The sequence below is a fragment of the Saccopteryx bilineata genome, chromosome 3 (genome assembly GCF_036850765.1).
Source record: "Saccopteryx bilineata isolate mSacBil1 chromosome 3, mSacBil1_pri_phased_curated, whole genome shotgun sequence".
Lineage (NCBI taxonomy): Eukaryota > Metazoa > Chordata > Mammalia > Chiroptera > Emballonuridae > Saccopteryx > Saccopteryx bilineata.
The window spans coordinates 207,882,926-207,898,989 of record NC_089492.1 but is presented as its reverse complement, the minus strand read 5'-3'; the positions used below and the strand labels follow the sequence as shown (position 1 = coordinate 207,898,989).

General features: G+C 40.9%; 1 protein-coding gene across 13 annotated transcripts in view; it reads right to left on the bottom strand.

Annotated features, from left to right (window-relative positions):
* Positions 1–16,064, bottom strand: part of CCDC18 (coiled-coil domain containing 18) — a 209,139-nt gene that overhangs the window by 165,364 nt on the left and 27,711 nt on the right. For all 13 annotated transcript variants that reach the window (XM_066268671.1, XM_066268666.1, XM_066268664.1 and 10 more), the window contains one exon: positions 8,771–8,867. In XM_066268671.1, coding sequence (XP_066124768.1) covers positions 8,771–8,867 — 97 coding nt within the window. The remainder of the gene's footprint in view (positions 1–8,770; positions 8,868–16,064) is intronic.

Sequence of the window (16,064 nt, the reverse complement as noted above, 5' to 3'; positions counted from 1 at the left end):
GATTAATTAAAAATGAAGATTTTGGTAACAAATAAGATCATGATTTCTTTTTATTTTTAATTTATTACTAATTAAAATGGGGTGACATTGATAAATCAGGGTACATATGTTCACAGAAAACATCTCCAGGTCATTTTGACATTTATGTTGCATACCCATCACCCAAAGTCAAATTGTCTGTTGTCACCTTTTATCTGGTTTTATTTGTGCCCCTCCCCTCCCCTCCCCTTTCCCCCTCGCCTCCCCACACCCCTGAACCACCACCCTCTTGTCTATGTCTATGAGTCTCATTTTTATGTCCCCCTATGTATGGAATCATATACTTCTTAGTATTTTCTGATTTACTTATTTCACTCAGTATAATGTTATCAAGGTCCATCCATGTTGTTGTAAATGACCTGATGTCATCATTTCTTAAGGCTGAGTAGTATTCCATAGTATATATGTACCAAGGTTTTTTTGTTGTTTTTTTATTTTAATAGGGTGACATTGATAAATCAGGGGACATATGTTCAGAGAAAACATCTCCAGATTATTCTGACATTTAATTATGTTGCATAGCCCCACTCAAAGTCAAATTGTCTTCCGTCACCTTCTATTTAGTTTTCTTTGTGCCCCTCTCCTCCCCCATTCCCTCCGTCTCCAACCTCCACCTCCCACCCCAACATTACCATCACATTCTTGTCCATGTCTCTGAGTATCATTTTTATGTCTTATCTATGTATGGAATCATACAGTTCTTAGTATTTTCTGATTTACTTATTTCAATCCGTATAATGTTATCAAGGTCCAACCATGTTATTGTAAATAATCTGATGTCATCATTTCTTATGGCTGAGTAGTATTCCATAGTATATATGTACCAAAGCTTTTTAATCCACTTGTCCACTGACGGACACTTGGGCTGTTTCCACATCTTCACTATTGTGAACAATGCTGCCATAAACATGGGGGTGCATTTCTCCTTTTGAAACAGTGCTATGTTGTTGTTGGGGTATACTCCTAAAAGTGGGATGGCTGGGTAAAAAGGCAGTTCGATTTTTAATTTTTTGAGGAATCTCCATACTGTTTTCCACAGTGGCTGCACCAGTCTGCAATCCCACCAGCAGTGCAGGAGGGTTCCCTTTTCTCCACATCCTCACCAGCACTTATTCTGTGTTGTTTTGTTGATGAGTGCCATTCTGACTGGTGTGAGGTGATATCTCATTGTGGTTTTAATCTGCATTTCTCTAATGATTAGTGATGTTGACTATTTTTTCATATGCCTACTGACCATCTGTATGTCCTCTTTGGAGAAGTGTCTATTCATTTCTTGTGCCCATATATGGTTGAATTGTTTGTCTTTCTGGTGTTGAGTTTTACAAGTTCTTTATAAATTTTGGTTATTAACCCCTTATCAGCCGTATTGTCGAATATATTTTCCTACCGTGTAGTTTGTCTTTTTATTCTGTTCTTATTATCTTTAGCTGTGCAAAAGCTTTTTAGTTTGATATAGTCCCATTTGTTTATCCTGTCTTTTATTTCACTTGTACTTGGATATAAATTGACAAATATATTGCTGCAAGAAATGTCAGAAGCTTACTGCCTATATTTCCTTCTAAGATGCTTATGGTTTCACGGCTTACATTTAAGTCTTTTATCCATTTTGAGTTTATTTTTGTGAATGGTGTAAGTTGGTGGTCTAGTTTCATTTTTTTGCAGGTAGATGTCCAATTTTTCCAACACTATTTGTAAAAGAGGCTTTCTTTACTCCATTGTATACTCTTAACAACTCTGTCAAATATCAGTTGTCCATAAAGGTGCGGGCTTATTTCTGGGTTCTCTGTTCTGTTCCATTGATCTATATGCCCGTTCTTATGCCAGTACCAAGCTGTTTTGAGTATAATGGCCTTGTAGTATAACTTGATATCAGGAAGTGTGATACCTCCCGCTTTATTCTTCATTTTCAAGATTGCTGAGGCTATTTGTGTTCTTTTTTGGTTCCATATAAATTTTTGGAATAAGTGGTCTATATCTTTGAAGTATGTCATTGGTATTTTAATTGGTATTGCATTGAATTTATAGATTGCTTTGGGTAATATAGACATTTTACTTATGTTTATTCTTCCTAACCATGAACATGGTATATGCTTTCACTTGTTTGTATCTTCCTTGATTTCTTTTATCAATGTTTTATAATTTTCCGAGTACAAGTCTTTAGTCCCCTTGTTTAAATGTACTCCTAGGTACTTTATTTTTTTGGTTGTAATAGTGAAGGGGATTGTTTCCTTAATTTCTCTTTCTGACTGTTCATTGTTGGTGTACAAAAATGCCTGTGATTTCTGAGTATTAATTTTATATCCTGCCACTTTGCTGAATTCATTTATCAGGTCCAGTAGTTTTTTGACTGAGACTTTAGAGTATTTTTTGTTTGTTTGTTTTTTTATTATTATTTTTTTTTTGTATTTTTCTGAAGCTTGACGCGGGGAGAGATAGACAGATTCCCGCATGCGCCTGACCAAAATCCACCCGGCACGCCCACCAGGGGGCGACGCTCTGCCCACCAGGGGGCGACGCTCTGTCCCTCCGGGGCGTCGCTCTGTCGTGACCAGAGCCACTCTAGCACCTGAGGCAGAGGCCAAGGAGCCATCCCCAGCGCCCGAGCCATCCTTGCTCCAATGGAGCCTCAGCTGCAGGAGGGGAAGAGAGAGACAGAGAAGAAGGAGAGGGGGAGGGGTGGAGAAGCAAATGGGCGCTTCTCCTCTGTGCCCTGGCCGGGAATTGAACCCAGGACCTCTGCACGCCAGGCCGACGCTCTACCACTGAGCCAACCGGCCAGGGCTAGAGTTTCCTATATACAACATTGTATCATCTGCAAATAATGATAGTTTTACTTCTTCTTTTCCAATTAGGATGCCTTTTATTTTTTCTTCTTGTCTGATTGCTGTGGCTATGAATTAAAGAACTATGTTGAATAAGAGTGGTGAAAGGGGCACCCCTGCCTTGTTCCTACTTTAAGGGGATTGCTTTTAAGTTTTGCCCATTGAGTATGATGTTGGCTGTGGCTTTGTCATAGATGGCCTTTATCATGTTGAGGTATGTTCCCTGTATTTCCACTTTGTTGAGAGTTTTGATCATGAATGGGTGCTGGATTTTATCAAATGCTTTTTCTGCATCTATTGAAATTATCATGCGGTTTTTCTCCTTCCTTTTGTTTATGTGATGAATCACATTGATTGATTTGTGAATATTGTACCAGCCTTGCCTCCCAAGAATAAATCCCACTTGATCATGGTATGTGATTTTTTTCCTATATTGCTGGATCCGGTTTGCTAATATTTTGTTGAGGATTTTAGCATCTAAATTCATCAGGGATATTGGCCTATAATTTTCTTTCTTTGTGTTGTCTTTGCCTGGTTTTAGAATCAGAATTATGTTCGCCTCATAAAAGGAGCTTGGAAGTCTTAGTTAGTTCTTCTTTGAATATTTTGTAGAATTCACTTGTGAAGCCATCAGGCCCAGGGCTTTTGTTTACTGGGAGTCTTTTGATAACTATTTCGATTTTATTTGTTGTAATCGGTCTGTTCAGGTTTTCTGATTCTTCCAGATTGATTTCTGAAAGATTATGTGTTTCAAAGAATTTGTCCATTTCATCTAGGTTGTCTAGTTTTTTGGCATACAGTTCTTCACAGTATTTCCTTACAATATTTTGTATTTCTGTTGTGTCAGTTGTTATTTCTCCACTCTCATTTCTAATTTTATTTATTTAAGTCCTCTTTTTTTCTTGGTGAGTCTGGTTAAAGGTTCATCAATATTGTTTACCTTTTCAAAGAACCAGCTCCTAGTTTCATTGATCCTCTGTATTGTTTCTTTAGCCTCTATGTCATTTATTTCTGCTCTGATCTTTATTATTTCCTTCCTTCTACTACCTCTGGGGTTTACTTGCTGTTCTTTTTCTAGTTCCTTTTTAGAAGCAGGGTCAGGTTGTATATTTGAGCTTTTTCTAGCTTCTTAAAGTATGCCTGTTATGCTATGAACTTCCCTCTCAGGACTGCTTTTGCTGTGTCCCATAAATTTTGAGTTGATGTATGCTCTTTATCATTCGTTTCTAGGAATTTTTTAATTTCTTCTTTGATCCCATTGTTAACCCATTCATTATTTAATAACATGCTATTTAGTTTCCAAGTGTTTGAGTATTTTTCAGTTTTTCTGTAGCGGTTGATTTCTAGTTTCATGCCATTGTGATCAGAGAAAATGCTTGATATGATTTCAACCTTCTTAAATTTGTTGAGACTGCTTTTGTGCCCTAACATGTGGTCTATCCTAGAGAATGTACTATGAGCATTTGAAAAGAATGTGTATTCTGCTGCTTTAGGATGAAAGGTTCTGAAGATATCTATTAAACCCAGTCGATCTAGTGTATCCTTTAAGTCTGCTATTTCTTTGTTAATTTTCTTTCTTGAGGATCTAGTGATGTTAGTGGGGTATTGAAATCCCCTACTATTATAGTATTGCTGTTTATCTCGCCCTTTATATCCATCAAAGTCTGCTTTATATGTTTAGGTGCTCCTATATTAGGTGCATAGATATATAAAATGGTTATACTTTCCTGTTGTATTGTTCCCTTTATCATTATGTAGTGACCTTCTTTATCTCTTACTATAGTTTAGTTTTAAAGTCCATTTTGTCTGATATAAGTATTGCTACCCCAGCTTTTTTTTCATTTCCATTTGCATGAAACATTTTTTTCCATCCTTTTACCTTCAGTCTATGTGCATCTTTTGTTTTAAGGTGTGTCTCTTGTAGACAGTATATGTATGGGTCCTGTTTCTTACCCATGCAGCTAACCTATTTCTTTTGATTGGATCATTTGCATTTAAGGTTATTATTGATATGTAGTTGTTTATTGCCATTTTATTCTTTAAAGCTGTATTTTTCTTTTGCTATATTCTTTTTCCCCTTTGATCTGTTTACGGCAGACCCCTTAGCATTTCTTGCAGCATTGGTTTGGTTGTAGTGAATACCTTAAGTTTTTTTCCTCTGGAAAGCTTTTTATTTCTCCTTCAATTTTAAATGATAGCTTTGCTGGATAAAGTTGTCTTGGTTGTAGGCTCTTGTTCTGCATTACTTTGAATATTTTTTGCCATTCCCTTCTGGCCTCAAGTGTTTCTGTTGAGAAGTCGAATGTCATCCTTATGGGGGCTCCTTTGTAGGTGATAGCCTTTTTTTCTCTAGCAACTTTTAATATTTTCTCTTTATTACTTAGCTTTGGTATTTTAATTATGATGTGTCTTGATGTTTCTTTGGGTTTCTCTTTAATGGAGTTTTCTGTGCTTCTTGAACTTGTGAAATGTTTTCCTGCATTAATTTAGGGAAGTTTTCGGCTATGATATGCTTGAACAAAGTCTCTATCCTTTGTTCTTTCTCTCCTTCTTCAGGAACCCCTACTATGAGGACGTTTTTTCTCTTCATGTTGTCACAGAGCTATCTTAGAGTTTCCACAGACTTTTTGAGTCTCTTTGCTTTTTTCTGCTCTGCTTCCGTGCCTTCATTTATCTTGTCCTATAACTCGCTGATTCGATCCTCAGCTTCATCCATCCTGCTTTTAATTCCTTCCATTGTGATCTTCATTTCGGATATTATATTTGTCATTTCTGACTTTTTTTTATTATTTCAATGTTCTTTTTTATATTTGCTATGTCTTTATTTAGGTGTTTGTAATGACCATTATTGTTGTTCTAAGATCTTTGAGAATCCTAACAATCGTTATTTTAAACTCTGCATCTGGTAATTTGGTTATGTCTGACTCATTCAGGTCTTTTTCTGGGGATTTCTCTTGATTCATTTGTGGTGCATTTCTTTGCCTTCCATTTTGTCTGTGTAAAAGAAGGGTGTGGCCACTGGAGTCCAATGGGTGTGGCCTCTGTGATCCGTAGGTGTGGTCTGTCTGCAGGTCCGCCACCCCCTCTGCCGCTGCTGCCTAGGGCTTTCGGGTATGGGTGTTGCCAGTGCCAGCCCCTTAAGACTGTCGCTGTGGTTTCTGCCTCTCCTCCATGGGAATAACTGTGATCACATGCCGTGAAACCAACAACCAGACGGACAACACATGGTAGCACTCTTCTTGCTCCGGGCCCATTAATTGTGGGGGTTTCTAAAATGGGTCGTAAACGGCATCTGGTTCTTACCTCAGGGCCATTGGAACGTAAAATTGCCCACAATATGCTCTAAAATAAGACATCTTGATGGATTAGTTGCTATTAAATCTGTGATCCCGGCATACCTTGCACTGTCATGCCTGGGGTAGGTTTTTATTCATGCAGGTCTACAAGCCTCAGCAGCCTCAGCCTTTGCCTCGCCCTCGCGGTGGAGCTATGCACTGCACCTGGGCCGCAAGCCTCAGCATCGCAAGCAGGGGTGAGCACCTTTGCTCAGCTGTGGGTCTCCACCTGTTCCCAGGTTTTCACCCCACCCCCACGGGAGCCCACTCGTGTGTTGGCTGCAAGCCTCGGCTCCATTGGCTGCATGCCTGCGCTCAGTCACGGGACTCCACCTGTTCTGGGTTTTCTTCCCAACCCCCCCCCCTCAGCAGGAGTCGTTCATGTGTTAGGCTGCAAACCTCAGTTTCGCAGGCTGGGTGAGGCTACCCGCCCGCGCACCCTTGCTCAGTGCCAGGTCTCTGCCCCTTCTGGGGCTCCCGCCATTCTCCTGCAGGCAGGGTTGCAGGCAGGCCACAGCTGAGCCTGACCACTTTCGCTCTCCCTCTGCCCCTGTTAGGCAAGACTGAGCTCACACCCTTTAAGAAGAATCCTGGGTCTGAGAAATCTCTCTTTCTCACAAACAGTATCCTGACTTGTCTCACAGCTAAATATTGTCCGTACACCTCTTCTAGGCTCTGGAGCTTTGTTCCTGGGGCTCAGAACCTCCCCTCTCTGCTAAACTCACTTCCCGCCACACGAGTCTCTCCAGGCTGCCATTCACTCCGGGGAGCTGGGCAGCCCTCCGTGTTTCTGCTTTTCCTACCAGTTTCTTCAGTGTTCCTTGGTTAAAGAGTCCTCTTAGTTTAGTCCAAAGTTGGTTTTTCCAGATGATGGTTCTTAAAATTAAGTTGTAATCCACTTTGGTTCTGGGAGGTGGAAGTTCATACGTCCGCCTACTCCATCGCCATCTTGCTGCCAGATCATGATTTCTTAATTTTTAAAAATAGTATTTCTTTCTTCTACCCTTCTACCTTTCTTTAATCAGATTCATTACCTTCCCATTTCAATTATTATCTCAAGAAGGAGGTCCTCATATTCGTATCTGTTGACCATACAGACCTCTCTTTGGAGCTCAATAATTGAATATCCAACATGTAGCCTTCCTCCAAACAGGTTTTATTATCATATAGTATTACTTGAAGATAGTAAATGAATGTAATAAAGCCACTATATTACTACAGAGAGTCTGTTCAGGAACCACCCTTTGAGAGGCAGAAGTGAGACCCTCTCAGGGTGGTAGGTCCACAGGGAGATCAACTGAAGGCTACATAATCTAATCTGTCTTCATTTTCACTGAGGTAAAGAGAACAAATATAATGTTTCTATAGCTCCAACTTCTACTCACCCCATTTTTCTCTATATTGTTTCTTTTTTTAGAGAGAGAGAGAGAGAAAGAGAAAAGGAGGAGAGAGAGGGAGACAGGAAGAGATGAGAAGCATCAACTCATAATTGTGTTGTGTCATTTTAGTTGTTCATTGATTGCTTCTCTTATGTGCCTTGATGGGGGCGGGGCTCAAGCCAAGCCAGTACCCCTTGCTCAAGCCAGTGACCTTGGGCTCAAGCCAGTGACCTTAGGTTTGAAGCCAGCAACCATGGGGTCTTGTCTATGATCCCACACTCAAGCCGGCAACCCTGCAGTCAAGCTCGCGAGCCTGCGCTCAAGCTTGATAAGCCTGTACTCAAGCCGGCAACCTTGGGTTTGTGAACCTGAGAACTCAGCATCCCAGGTCAATGCTCTATCCACTACGACCCCACCAGTCAGGCTATTTCATTTCTTCTCTTGTCTCTACTCTTCTCTCTTTGGATAAAAAGGTTTCCGTTCATTATAAAAATATTGTGAACATTATCCTTAACTAATATTTATGTTATTTCTATAATTTTATTATGAATAAGATCATAAAAATTATTCCCTGTTCCTGACCTGTAATGGCACAGTGGATAAAGGTTCAGCCTGGAATGCTGATGTTGCAGGTTTGAAAACTCGAGCTAACCCAGTCAAGGCACGTATGAGAGTCAACTGCTATGAGTTGATGCTTTCTGTTCCTCCCTTTCTCCTCTTTTTTTCTCTCTTCTAAAAGTAATAAATAAAATCTTTTTTAAAAAATTACGCCTGACCAGGTGGTGGTATAGTAGATGCAGCAGACCCAGGTTCAAAACTCTGAGACTGTGGGTTTGAGCATAGGCTCATCGGTGGGCTCACCTGCTTGAGTGCAGAATTGCCAGCTTGAGCATAGGATCATAGATATGACCCCTTGGTCACTGGTTTGGGCCCAGAAGTTGCTGGCATGAAGCTCAAGGTCACTGGCTTGAGCAAGGGGTCACTGGCTCAGCTGGAGCCCCTCAGGCAAGGGGAAAGCAATCAATGAATAACTAAAGTGATGCCATCAAGTTGATCCTTCTCATCACTCTCCCATCCTGTCTGTTTCTTGCTAAAAAATAATAATTACTTCCTGTTTTAATCATAAATAAACATATTCTATTTATGTTTATTGCTATTTTTAGAATATGGACAGTAATACAAAACTGCTTCTTACCTTTTCCAGCTTTTCAGCCACTTTTTCTTTATAATGTTGGAAAGCTTTGCTCAGTTCTTCAGCATTATATAGTGCTTCATTCCTTTGTCGTTCAGCTCTAAAATTTAAAAAGGGATAATTAGTAAAAGTAAAGAATGCTCTGTATTTGGGCCTGACCTGTGGTGGCACAGTGGATAAAGCGTCGACCTGGAAATGCTGAGGTCGCCAGTTCGAAACCCTGGGCTTGCCTGGTCAAGGCACATATGGGAGTTGATGCTTCCAGCTCCTCCCCCCTTCTCTCTGTCTCTCCTCTCTCTCTCTCTGTCTCTCTCTCTCTCCCTCTCCTCTCTAAAATGAATTTTAAAAAAATTAAAAAAAAAAAGAATGCTCTGTATTTGAATAGTTAGGTTCCAAAGTAACCTATACTTAATTTTAAGAATTAATTAGAGAGAAACTGGTTTTTCTGTACTAAAAAAAAAAGAGTATTGGGCTTAATCTACAAAATAAAGAATAAAGATTAGACCATAATAATTTCCTGACTATAAAAGATCAATACAAAATATGAAACAGCCCTGGCCGATTGGTTCAGTGGAGGGGCATTAGCCCGCCGTGGATGTCCCAGGTTCGCTTACCAGTCAGGTCACACAGGAGAAGCAACTATCTGCTTCTCTACCCCTCCCCATCACTGTTCTTTTTCTCTCTCTCTCTTCTCCTCCCACAGCCATGGCTCATTTGATTTGAGAGCATCAGCCCTGGGTGCTAAGAATGGCTCCATGGAGCCTCCACCTCAGGTACTAAGAATAGCTCAGTTGCGAGAATGCCCCTCCATGAGCAGAGCATCAGTCACAGACGGGTTGCCAGGTGAATCCTGGTTGGGGCACATGCAAGAGTCTGTCTCTCTATCTCCTCTCCTTTCACTTGGAAAAGAAGAAAAATTTTTAAAAAAATAAAAATGAAACATTTATAAACTTTAAAACATACATACATTCCTATGTGTTGACAATATTTTTTCCTCAGTCCAAAGAAGACAGATAAGGTAAGTAGGCTGTATGATGAATTTTCAAAAAACAGGTATTACAGAATCAGCCCACTGTCTAGAATATTAGAAATACTCTGGCCCTGGCCAGTTGGCTCAGCGGTAGAGCATCGGCCTGGCGTGCGGAGGACCCAGGTTCGATTCCCGGCCAGGGCACATAGGAGAAGCGCCCATTTGCTTCTCCAACCCCCCCTTCCTTCCTCTCTGTCTCTCTCTTCCCCTCCCGCAGCAAAGACTCCATTGGAGCAAAGATGGCCCAGGCGCTGGGGATGGCTCCTTGACCTCTGCCTCAGGCTCTGGAGTTCTGGTTGCGGCAGAGCGATGCCCTGGAGGGGCAGAGCATCGCCCCCTGGTGGGCAGAGCATCGCCCCTGGTGGGCGTGCCGGGTGGATCCCGTCGGGCCCATGCGGGAGTCTGTCTGTCTCTCCCCGTTTCCAGCTTCAGAAAAATACAAAAAAAAAAGAAAAAAAAGAAATACTTTGTAAATACTGTGAACTTTGCAAAAGTCATGTAAACTTGAAAAATGTTTCAAAAGAATAGGACTTCTATTAATATTAGACCTTTCACACATTTCTTTCATCGAACTGAGACTACTGGGCTTGAACTTGGTAAATTTCAAATTCACATCTAAAAACTTTTCTATTTTTTTTCTATTTCTGTATTTTCAGCTTCTACTTTATTGGCTTACAAACTCAAGTGAAAGTACCCCTTATTTTCTGAATATTGTAATTCTTAAGTTTAGATAGCAATTGTGGATATTAAAGATGTCTACCTGATTCCAAAGTTTCAGATAAAAAATAGAAAGAGTTTAAACAATAAGGGATTTATCTAAGAGAATATATTCTATTCCTTACTTTGCCAAGCTAGAATTCAGGGAGCAAAGGATACCTGTAATTTGCACTTAAAGAAACAAAAACTGCTTAAAGACTAATCATTGTAAAGAAAAAATAGAAGACTGGATAAAGAAGATGTGGTACATATATGCCTTGGTATACTATTCAGCCGTAAGAAATGATGACATCGGATCATTTATAACAAAATGGTGGGATCTTGATAACATTATATGGAGTGAAATAAGTAAATCAGAAAAAAAACAAGAACTGCAGGATTCCATACATTGGTGGGACATAAAAACGAGACTAAGAGACATGGACAAGAGTGTGGTGGTTATGGGGGGCAGGGGGAGGGAAGGAGGGAGAGGCAGCGGAGGGGCACAAAGAAAACTAGATAGAAGGTGATGGAGGACAATCTGACTTTGGGTGATGGGTATGCAACATAATTGAATGACAAGATAACCTGGACATGTTTTCTTTGAATATATGTACCCGGATTTATTGATGTCACCCCATTAAAATTAATAAAAATTTATTTTAAAAAAACCTGCATAGATATTATGCTTTCTTTTGTCATCCTTCCTTTCAAGTCAAACAAACTTAGACACTTTATACTTATCTACTCCTCTTCACCACCAATAAAAAAATTCATGATATATTTCAGCCACACAGAATAGTATGGATATATATACCCATGTACTCACAATCCAACTTTAATGAATCTTGGATTCATTCTTCTGGTTTTGCTTCATGTAGACTTCATTATTTTAAACAAGCGGAACATTATAGACATGACAGAGCAGAGGTCCCCGCTAGTCTTTTCTAAATCTCATCCCCCTGACTTCTTCCACAGAGGTAACCTGAGTATCACTTTGTTTCTTTTAAATTGTCAAACATTTTTATATTCATCTGTTAAACTAAACCCACAAATAATACCTCATAATTCATCTAAGACACAGATTGTTTTCACATTTTTAACATCTCCAAAATTGATACGTATTTTATAACTGATAGTATCTCACTTTCGTGGTGATATTTTTTTCTTAGTGATTAACATTATTTTAGTGATTTTTTTTCTTAGTGATTAAAGTGTAACTTAAAACCTGTGTGCCTGACCTGTGGTGGCGCAGTGGGTAAAGCGTCAACCTGGAAACGCTGAGGTTGCCGGTTCAAAGCCCTGGGCTTACCTGGTCAAGGCACATATGGCAGTTGATGCTTCTAGCTCCTCCCCCCTTCTCTCTCTCTGTCTCTCTCTCCTCTCTAAAAGTGAATAAAAAAAAAAAACCCACAAAAAACCTGTGTAATCTTTCATTTAATAAAATATCAGTCTCCGTTCATGTTTTTATACTTTATACAGACTGCTTGTCTACAATGATTTAAGACCTATCAATGTTCACGTGAGAATAATTCATTTTAAAAACTCTATTACTTAGGCCCTGGCCAGTTGGCTCAGTGGTGGAGCATCGGCCTGGCGTGTGGGAGTCCCGGGTTCGATTCCCGGCCAGGGCACACAGGAGAGGTGCCCATCTGCTTCTCCACCTCTCCCCCTCTTCTTCCTCTCTGTCTCTCTCTTCCCCTCCCACAGCCAAGGCTCCATTGGAGCAGGGATGGCCCGGGCACTGGTGATGGCTTCGTGGCCTCTGCCTCAGGCAGTAGACTGGCTCTGGTCGCAACAGAGCAACGCCCCGGATGGGCAGAGCATCGCCCCCTGGTGGGCGTACTGGATGGATCCTGGTCAGGCGCATGCGGGAGTCTGTCTGACTGCCTCCCCGTTTCCAGCTTCAGAAAAATACAAAACAAAAAAAACACCTCTATTACATAATATTCCATGGTATAAAAATATTGTTATTTATTCATCCATTTCTCAGTTGATAGATATTGAGGTTTTTTGCCAGCTAATACAAACAACATTATAGTGAACATCACAGTGTATATCTTCTTGGCAAGATGTGTAAGATAACACATATACACTTCTTTAAGATAAACATATACACCTTCAACTTCATTAAATATTTTTTAATAATTATTACAGGAGCTGTACCAATTTACACTCCCAACCAGAAATGTATTTGAGTTTCTGTTGTACCATATCCTCACCTATGCTTAGAGAATCAGTACAGAATAAAATAATAACTTATTTAAGCCTCCCAACAATGTATTTTTTTAAATTTTATTTATTAATTTTAGAGAAAGGAGAGAGAGTAAGATAGAGAAGAAGAGAGAGAGAGAGAGAAAGGGGGGTGAAGGAGCAGGAAGCATCAACTTTTAGTAGTTGCTTCTCTTATGTGCCTTGACCAGGGCAAGCTCAGGGTTTCAAACCCTGCGACCTCAGCATTTCAGGTTGAGGCTTTATTCACTGTACCACCACAGGTCAGGCACAACAATTTATAATAAAGATAAATGCCAAAAATGAGGCGCTAAAAGATTAAGCAACTTACCCCAAATTCCACAGGTTACAGTGAGTATAACCTTTTTCTAAAATCTCTTTACTTAATACTTTGCACTTCTACCTCGGGCATGGTAGTCAATCCAGCGGGCCCTAGAGTCATAATGTCTGGATTCAAATTCTACTTCTACCACTGTCTGTGTGATCTAGACTTCTTTCTTATTCAGTTTCCTCAACTGTATTATGAGGATATTATTGATCTTATGATTATTTGAGAAGTATATGAATTATACTGTTTTTTATTTTGGGTACATATAAGAGAGAGAGACAGACAGACAGACAGGAAGGGAGAGAGATGAAAAACATCAACTCATAGTTGTGCCAATTTAGTTGTTCATTGATTGCCTTGACGGTTTAGGGGAGATGCTCAAGCCAAGCCAATGACTCCTTGCTCTAGCCAGCAACCTTGGGCTCAAGCCAGCAACCTTAGGCTTCAAGTCAGCGACCTTTGGGTTCAAGCCAGCAACCTTGGGCTCAAGCCAGCAACCTTGGGCTCAAGCCAGCAACCTTAGGCTTCAAGCCAGCGACCTTTGAGTTCAAGCCGGTGGCCATGGGATCATTGACATGATCCCATGGCTCAAGCTGGCAACTCCCAGGTCTTAAACCTGGGACCTCAGTGTCCCAGGTCAACACTCTATCCACAGTGCCACTACCAGTCAGGCTAAATGAGTTATACTTTTAAAGCACTTAGAAAAATACAGTAAATATTCAGTAAGCTAGTTATCAAATTAAAAAATTTTGTCAATCTAATAGTGTGAGATGATTATAGTTTTACAACCTTATTGTAGTTTTGATCTGTGTTTTTGATGATGGTGAGGTTGAGCAATTTCCTATGTTTCAATGGCCATTTGGGTGGGTTTCCTATCCTTCACCTGTTTAGAGTCTTTGTGTTTTATTACTGGATTTCCCTCTTTTTTGTCTTATTGTTTTGTGAGAGTTCCTTATAAATTCTGGATATTAATCTTTGTGAATTATATTATCTGAAAATATCTCACCTAGTATCTGGCTTGCCCTTTTCACTTTTTTTTTTTTTTTTTTTTTTTTTTACTTTTAGCCAGAGAGGAAAAGTTGAGGGAGAAAGAGACAGGAACATAGATCTGTTCCTGTATGTGCCCTGACCAGGGATCAAAATGGCAACCTCTGCACTTCCAGACAATGCTAGCCAACTGAGCTATCTGACCAGGGTGCCGTTTTCACTTCTTAAATGAAAAATGTCACAGAACAGAAAGTTTTTATTTTAATGTATTAAATAATTTCTGTAATATTTATGCTGTCTCGGTTTCATTTAAATACATTCTTTCTGGCCCTGTCCAGCTGACTCAGTGGTAGAGCATTGGCCCAGCGTGTGGATGTCCCAGGTTCAATTCCTAGTTAGGGCACACAGCAGAAGTGACCATCTTCTTCTCCATGCCCCCCTCCCCACTTCTCTTTCTCTCAATTCTTTCCTGCAGCCATGGTTCAACTGGACTGAGCTGGCCTCAGGAGCAGAAGATGGCTCTGTGGCCTCACCTCAGGCACTAAAAATAGCTCGGCTGCTGTGCAATGAGCAACACCCCAGAGGGGCAGAGCATCACCCCACTGGAGGCCTGATGGAGGGATCTTGGTTGGAGTGCTAGTAGAAGTCTGTCTCTGCCTCCCCTCCTCTCACTTAATAATAAATAGGTAAATAAATACATACATTCTCCTCACCCTGGCCAGATAGCTCAATTGGTTAGAGCATCCTCCTGAAATGCAGAGGTTGCCAGTTCAATTCCCTGTCAGGGTACATACTGGAACAGATCAATGTGTCTGTCTCTCAATCTCCTTTCCTCTCTCTCTAAAATAAATTAAAATCAATAAATAAGTAAATACATTCCTCCTTGCCATGAGACACATTGAAAACTATTCCCTTATATTTTCTCTAAAAGTTTTACTTTTAACAATTGGATCTTTAATCCATCTGAAATTTTTTTTATATGCAGGCATAGTATGAAGCAAGGATCTCACTTAATTTTTAAAATCAATAATTGGCCCTGGCCAGTGGCTCAGTGGATAGAGTGTCAGCCTGGCATATAGATGTCCCAGGTTTGATTCCCAATCAGGGCAAACAGGATAAGCAACCATCTGCGTCTCCTTACCCCCACCCCCTCTGTTCCCCTCCTGTAGGCAGTGGCTCAATTGGTTTGAGCATGGCCCCAGGTACTGAGGATAGCTCCGTTGGAGTGCATCAGTCTCAAATGCTAAAAATAACTCAGTAGTTAAGCATCGGCCCCAGATGATGTTGCTGGGTGGATCCCAGTCAGGGCAAATATGGGAATCTGCCTATCTTCCCTCTTCTCACCTAAAAATAAATAAATAAATAAAAAAATAAAATTTTAAAAATAAAACAATAAAATCAATAATTAATTCTCCCAGCATCATTTTATAAACTTTTGTTTTAAAATTTTTAAATCAGTATGACCCGAACGTGGATTCACCAATTTTTTTTTTTTCCTGTATTTTTCTGAAGCCGGAAACGGGGAGAGACAGACAGACTCCCTCATGCGCCCGACGGGGATCCACCCGGCACGCTCACCAGGGGGCAATGCTCTGCCACTCCGAGGCATCGCTCTGTTGCGACCAGAGCCACTCTAGTGCCTGGGGCAGAGGCCAAGGAGCCATCCCCAGTGCCGGGGCCATCTTTGCTCCAGTGGAGCCTCGGCTGTGGGAGGGGAAGAGAGAGACAGAGAGGAAGAAGAGGGGGAGGGGTGGAGAAGCAGATGGGCGCTTCTCCTGTGTGCCCTGGCCAGGAATCGAACCCGGGACTTCTGCACGCCAGGCCGACGCTCTACCGCTGAGCCAACCGGCCAGGGCCAGATTCACCAATTTTTAACATTTTGCCACTGCCCTGGATGGGTGGCTCAGCGATAGAGCATCAGCCTGCTGTGCGGATATCCTGGGTTCAATTCCTGGTGAGAACACAGAGGAGAAGCAACCATTTGCTTCTCCACCCCTCCCCACCTTCCCTCTCTCTCTTCCCCT